General features: G+C 64.4%; 1 protein-coding gene across 2 annotated transcripts; it reads left to right on the top strand.

Moving 5' to 3' along the window:
* The first annotated feature begins 2,343 nt into the window (after positions 1 to 2,343).
* Positions 2,344 to 5,291, top strand: CRYAA (crystallin alpha A). Of its 2 annotated transcripts, XM_037144565.2 has the most exons (4): positions 2,344 to 2,612; positions 2,888 to 2,956; positions 3,802 to 3,924; positions 5,068 to 5,291. In XM_037144565.2, the coding sequence occupies exons 1-4, from the start codon at positions 2,424 to 2,426 to the stop codon at positions 5,275 to 5,277; spliced, it is 591 nt and encodes a 196-aa protein (XP_037000460.2). In that variant the 5' UTR covers positions 2,344 to 2,423; the 3' UTR covers positions 5,278 to 5,291. The 2 variants fall into 2 exon arrangements, with proteins under 2 accessions (XP_037000460.2, XP_037000461.1); XM_037144566.2 differs by lacking the exon at positions 2,888 to 2,956.
* Positions 5,292 to 6,684: the final 1,393 nt, after the last annotated feature.

Raw genomic sequence — 6,684 nt, 5'->3', positions numbered from 1 at the left:
CATTTGACAGGTCCTGGCTCTGAAGTGGCATCTCCAGCGTGAGTTCACGGAGGAGCCCAGGCCCAGACCCGAGGGCCTTGTTGGGCTGTGCCAGGTGGTGGGGCGGGGGTGAGGTGAGAATAAACCCGCACACACGTGTCGGAAACACCGTGTCCCCCACTGCCCCTCATCCCTGCTGCCTCAGTGCCAGCTCACTCTGCAGGCCGTGCCCACCAGCCATGCAGTCCTCCCCTTGGAGGACTCTGGTCTCTTGGCCTGCCACACACACAGCTCCCAGCCCGGAGAGGGGTGTGTCAGGGCTGGGAGTGGGGCCAGGGCACTTCTGAAGGCCTGCAGGACCTCTGTGGACCCTTGGCCACCTGGAGCTGGGGGGCCCCCAGGACGAGGTCGGCACCTCAGACTTGGTCCCCGCCTGCAGTCCCAGACTGTCTGATTGACGGCAGCGGGGTCCGGTGCAAGGCAAAGACAGCGAGGCCTCCCCTCGGTGCCAGATGTCAGGGGACACGAAAAACCTGTCATCGGCACAAATCACCTCTTAATGCAATGTTTGAAAAAATAAAAATGAATGCAAAACTGTGTGATGAACAAAATATTGGAATTTTACATGAAGCTGGGATCGGCACTATTGAATTGCCCTCTGTCTCGGCTCTGGGATGGCTCTGCCTGACATTGGCCACCTCCTTGGCCCTGCGGGACCCTCTCCACAAAGGACGCTAGTGCCCCTTCCGTCCACTTCCCCGTGCCCAGGAGGGCTCTGTGTGGGGCTGCCCACCACCCTGCCTGCACCTCTGACCTGCTGTGATGCTCACCCCAGCCTGGGCTGGGGTCTGCACTGAAAGCCCCTTTTCTCTTCCAGGCCTCAGGGCCTGGGCATGCGGGTTAAACTTCCTAACCCCACTTTCCTGGTCTGTGAAGTGGGGGATGTTGGGACTCACCTGCCATATAGTGTTGGCAAGGACCCTCTGGGTCACCATCTGTGTGGCCCACCACAGGCCTGGGCCGGAGGAGGTGGTCTGACACCGCCGCCCTGCCTGTCTGCACGCCAGTTTGGCCCTTGTTGCCTGGCACCCTGGAGAATGGCTCCCTGAAATAACAGATTTCCAGGGCAAAGGCGGCATTTCCAGGTGTTTCGGGACCCGTCACCGCCAGGCTGGTGCTCGGAGACGCAGGAGGACGGGTTTGGTGCGGGGTCCCACTGGCCGGAAAGGAGACACCGGGGACGCTCCAGAATCCCCACGGTAAAAGCCGATTCCGTCCTCGATACGTTGGGCACAATCCTGCTTGAATCCCCGGTAAGTCCTCTCTCTTTGGGGCTGCAGTGAGAGACCAGTCTGCCAGGGTCCCTGGGGCTTTGAGGGTGTGGGCGTGGCACAGCCGGGCCCGGACGAGGGCGGCCCAGGGGTGAATAAGCAGCCTCTCACCGACCGGTCTGGCCTTCACGAAGCCAGCTGATAAGCACTAGGAACCACAAAGCATTTTCCTTCCTGTGGCTGCACCGGAGCATAACGCTCCCCAGGGGCCAGACTACTGAAAACACCCGGAGCCTTGAAACTGACTCCTGGCAGACGCCTTCTGGGATGTGTCCTGAGTGACAGGTGGGCAGAGAGAGAGAGAACCCGCGAGAGAGAAGCCGACAGGACCCCGGCCCAGAGCAGTGACAGCAGGCATGAGGCGCAGGCCTGATGGGCACCTGGTTGTCCGGACATCGTGCCCAGGAGAGGACACGCTGGCCGGGTCCGCATCGGGACGCTGCTTCAGGGGAGCCTGGGGGCGGGCCCCGTGTCCGTGAACCTGAGGGCGCCTGCCCGCGTGGGTGCATACGGGCCCCAGTGCTGAATGGCAGGCGCCTTTTATTGCCTGGGGTTTGCTGTCTTTCCTGGGCATTTTGCAAGTGTGCAGAATGGTCGTTAACGGGAAGATGCAATGGAGGCGATTCCGGTTTGTGGGACAATGTGCCCTCGGCTAATAGCGGTGGGGTTTGGGGGCTGCTGGTCTAGCCTCTGGGCCTTAGTTTCCTTGTCTGTGATGCAGGAGTATGAGCACCCACAGGTGGGGTCACACAGGACAACTGAGTGGACAGCTGTCCTCCACCCAGTTACAGGGAGACGCATCTTTGCACCCCCAGGTGCACAGCGGCAGAGAGCTGCACCGAGGGATGGCACCCCCTGGGACCCGCTGGCATCCAGCGCTTTGTGCTGGTCAGAGCCCAGGGCTGTGAGTGGTGGGCTGTCCGCCAGGGCCGCGTTTCTGCTGACTGGACAGCCTTCCTCATGAGCTCACGCTTTCCAGACAAATCCCCCTAATGCCCACATTCTGTCCCCCGCGTATATAGGGAGAGCACGAGCCCTGGCTCCCCACTTCGCTGCCTGGAGGCCCCTGCCCGAATCCCCACCACTGGGGTCCCTGCACTGCCGACGCCCAACATGGACATCACCATCCAGCACCCCTGGTTCAAACGTGCGCTGGGCCCCTTCTACCCCAGCCGGCTGTTCGACCAGTTCTTCGGGGAGGGCCTCTTTGAGTACGACCTGCTGCCCTTCCTGTCGTCCACCATCAGCCCCTACTACCGTCAGTCCCTCTTCCGCACGGTGCTGGACTCGGGCATCTCCGAGGTAAGGCCAGCTGGTCGTGGGGAGGACTAGGCACGGCTGGAGGGCCAGCGGGGTTTCCAAGGCCGGCCCTGGTGCTGGGGCACCAGGACCCTGAGCCCTCGTCTTGTTTCATGGAGCGCTGGTGACATCCACGCGGCCACTTTCCTTGTCCCTCCAAATCCTCCGGACACGCAGAGGCTGGGTGGGCAATCCCACAGCAGAGCCTCCCATGCCTCCGGGGAGGGGCCGGGCCGGGGAGCCCGCCTGAGCCCGACTGCTGTCTTTTCCTCCATCAGCTCATGAGCCATATGTGGTTTGTAATGCACCAACCACAGGCTGGAAGCCCCAAGAACAACCCCACCAAGGCAAGTTCCTCGGCAGACGCGAGCCGCGTGTGCGGCAGCTGCCCTGCTCTCCTTTCAGCAGGAAGCCTGGGCGGGGGTGAGCTGCCCACGGTCTGGAGCCCAGGGCCTCCTCCTCCCTGAAGCCCTCTGCAGCCAGCAGAGATGCAGAGAGTGGGCTCACCCCACATCTGCCAGGTGCCCAAGGCCAGGCCCAAGGGGAGGCAATAAGAGCCCCGGGCCTTCCCTCCTCCAGCCAAGACGAACCCCAGGTCCCGAGTGCTGGAGGGGCTGGTCTCTCTCAGCCACGGTCTAAGCACAGACCCGCCCAGAGTGGACACAACGCCGATCCACTCTTGGGGTTCAAAGAGCCCAGACAAACCTCGGAGTGGGTGAGGTGGAGGGGTGTGTGAAAGTGCTTCGGGCACAGTGCCGTGGGCAGCCAGCATGTGGGCTGTGAGGCAGGACCAGTCCGTATGAAAGGACGGATGAGACAGATGAGGGGACGCCATAGTCTTAGTGCTGGGTCCTCCCAGCCAGCCAGCCAACCTTACCCAGCCAGCCAACCCCCCGGAGCTGCCCAGCCGTAACCAGGCAGGCATCCACAGATGCCACCACCTCGAACCCCCAGTTTCCGGTTGTCAGCTGAGTAGCCACACAGCCCCTAGTCAGGACTCCCTGGGGCCTGATCCCCTGGGAGAGCGTCAGGACAGGTGGAGCTCTGACCTGCGGTTTCTGTTCTGATAACTGGGACGGCGCCACCGGCCACTCCCCAAGGGCCCTCTGGCCTGCGGGGCAGGGACCAGAGCAAGCTCCCTCCCGGAGCCTCGGCCCCAGGCAGACCCACGTGAACGGTGGTTGGGTTTCAGGTCCGGTCTGACCGGGACAAGTTCGTCATCTTCCTGGATGTGAAGCACTTCTCTCCGGAGGACCTCACGGTGAAGGTGCAGGAGGACTTCGTGGAGATCCACGGCAAGCACAACGAGAGGCAGGTGAGCCCGCGGCCCTTCCTGCCCTTGAACCCGGAGAGAGGGGGACTCTGGGGCTCCGGCCCCAGGCGCTTCTCCAGAAAAGGGGGTGGGCCCCACATCCGCCTGAGCACAGCTGCCTCCCAGGGAGGGGGGTCACCCCGGGCCCCCAGCAGCTGGGCGAGTGGCTGGGGCTGTCCCCGGCTCTGTCCCGATCACCGGGTGTGGTGGGGAGGGATGAGGAAGGACCCCAGGAAATGCTGAGGTGGGAGCTCCCAGCCCACGCAGGTTTGCACGTGGACCCCGCTCTGGAGGGTGGGCTGTACTGACGATGCAGCTGCATTTATTGGCTCTCTGAACACTTTACGCGTGTGTCAACACGCTGGCCCTTTAGCAGCCTTCGCGGCTGGTGCCGGTCATCTCGGGTTGGTAGGGGGCGTGGCCAGGCGCAGGGAGGCTTGAGGCCCATCTGGTCCCACAGCTAGGACCAGGTAGGGTGGGGGTGGGGGGTGAGGGAGCCCGGGCACTGGAGCTGGCGGAGGCAAGGTCTCAGGCAGAGCCAGGACGAACCCACAGGCAGCCACGGGCGTGCGACGTCCCCATGCAGAGTGGACGTGGCGAGGCTGGCAGAGTCTGCTTCCCCTGGGCGGGGGTGGGGGGGGGGGGGGGGGGTGGGGCAGAGGGTGGGGCGTAGAGTTCACACGGTTGTTTGGGCAGCTCAGCCCAGGACACTGGTCCCCACTGTGGCTTCTCGGCCTCTCCACCTGGAGGAGGGAAGGGGGCCCAGGGCTGAACCAGGACAAGTGGATCCAGGAGAAGTGGGCGTCCTTGCACCCAGGCAGGGCTTCCTGACCCGTGGACGGACCTGCACTGCAGGAACCCTGAGCCTGAGAGGTCCGTGGGGTCACAGGAAAAGGGACACCCTGACCCAGGGCCAGGACAGAACCGTCCATGAGGTTTCAGAGTGAAATTAGCCTGAAGAGCTGACTCCGTGGCAGCAATGGGCCCCTGGCAGGCCAGGACCGCTGTGCAGGAGGTGCGGCGACCCTCAGCGGCAGCCCCGCCCCGCCCGCGACGCCTGCCCCGGGGGAGCGTCGGTGGGCTGGACCCTCGCGCTGTCCGATGGGGGTTGGCACCTCTGACGGCGCCTCCCCCGACCCTACCCAGGACGACCACGGCTACATCTCCCGCGAGTTCCACCGCCGCTACCGCCTGCCTTCCAACGTGGACCAGTCGGCTCTCTCCTGCTCCCTGTCCGCCGACGGCATGCTGACCTTCTCTGGCCCCAAGGTGCTGTCCGGTGTGGATGGCGGCCACAGCGAGCGAGCCATCCCCGTGTCCAGGGAGGAGAAGCCCAGCTCTGCCCCTTCCTCCTAAGCTTGGCCTCAGCCTCAGCCCCGCCCGCTGCTGCCCCCTTTCCCACCCACAGGGGGACCCTAGAAAGTGGGGCGTTTGTCTTCCTTCTCTTTCTTCTTTTTGTCTTCTTTTCCTCTTCTTCTCTGAGGGAAGGAGGGTTTGCGAGAGTAGCTTGGAGAGCTTGGGGCCTTGGCCTGAGGTGCTGTGACCTCGGGGTGACCTGAACCCCAACACCAGCCACTGGGTGGGAGTGACAGCTGTCCCGCCTGTTTTGGACAGCAGCCCCGCCCTCTCGGGGGACACAGGCCTGTCGGTCTGGCTGAGAGGGCGGAAGGAGAACACCACTGTTGTCTCTGGGTGACTCGGCTTGGGACCTCGGACCCGTGGCGGTGCGGGTCTGCGCCTGCCCACAGTTCCCGGGGGCCCCGAGTCCCACCCACCGGAGGCCCTGTGCCCCCGGCCCTCAGCAGCCTGCTTCCCTCAGTCTACCCTCCCTCCTTCCTGTCTCTACCTACTATGCTCTCGGGGCATCTGGCCACCCATGACCATGCAGCCCATGGCGTGGCTGTCAATAAAGAGCAGGTGACACAGCAACTTCCTGTCTGCTGGCCTTGCTCTCTCCCGGGGGGCCGTGTGGAGAGCTGTAAAGAAGGCATAGGGTCCCCCCGGTCCTGTTCCGTCTCTAAGTGACTGGGTCAGTCCCTTGACCTGGCTTCACAGGAGGGAGAGGGTTCCCAGACCTGCAGGGATGAGGGGAGAGGCTGGGGAGATGGAAGGGAGAACCTGAGGCCCCTTCTCCAGCTCTCTCCGGAACCAGGAACCAGGTGCCAGGGAGTCTCGCCCTCCTGGCCCCCGCCGCCTCTGGGGACCTTCTCCGGATGCCCTTGGGGGTGCCCTGTAAGGCTCCTGTCCAGTCGCTTCCTGGGGGATGAGATTCGGCACTTCAGCGTGGCCACCTCCATCTGACACCACACCCTGGCTCCCCGTGTGGGAGGCGCCCCTGCACCCTGCCCCCCTCCGTGAAATAGGCCCAGGGGTCCTCGGGGCTTGTGGAGACCAGAGCCGAGCCTCCCTTACAAGGAGCTGGAGGCCTTCTCCCTGTTTGCCCAGGTGCCCCGCGTGGGGAGGAGGCGAGGCCGGGGCCCTGCAGCCTCTGGGCAGGGCAGGCGGGGCGGGGGGGGGGCGCTGATAACTGCACAGCGACCACAGAGGGTGAGGGAGGTGGGCAGAAGCGGCCTCTGGGCGCGGGAGCAGCAGACGCTGTGTCTGGATGGCACTGGGGGTGTTGTCGTGATATCAGGCCCTGGGAAGGGCCCCCTCCCAGGGACTGGAGGCGTGGGCGCTGGGGGTGCTGACGGAGCCCAGAGGACAGCCCTTGGGGTGCTGCCCACACTCCTCCCGGGAGACAGGGAGCACCCAGGAGGCGGA

The sequence above is a fragment of the Artibeus jamaicensis genome, unplaced genomic scaffold (genome assembly GCF_021234435.1).
Source record: "Artibeus jamaicensis isolate MK-2021 breed Jamaican fruit bat unplaced genomic scaffold, CSHL_Jam_final scaffold_474, whole genome shotgun sequence".
Taxonomy (NCBI): domain Eukaryota; kingdom Metazoa; phylum Chordata; class Mammalia; order Chiroptera; family Phyllostomidae; genus Artibeus; species Artibeus jamaicensis.
This window is presented reverse-complemented; position numbering and strand designations above follow the sequence as displayed.

Excerpts from the sequence above, each read along its gene's own strand:
- CRYAA (XM_037144565.2), top strand. The coding sequence starts at position 2,424 with ATGGACATCACCATCCAGCACCCCTGGTTCAAACGTGCGCTGGGCCCC. Across the intron at positions 2,613-2,887 it reads TGGACTCGGGCATCTCCGAG|CTCATGAGCCATATGTGGTT; the intron begins GTAAGGCCAGCT and ends TTCCTCCATCAG. Across the intron at positions 2,957-3,801 it reads CCAAGAACAACCCCACCAAG|GTCCGGTCTGACCGGGACAA; the intron begins GCAAGTTCCTCG and ends GTTGGGTTTCAG.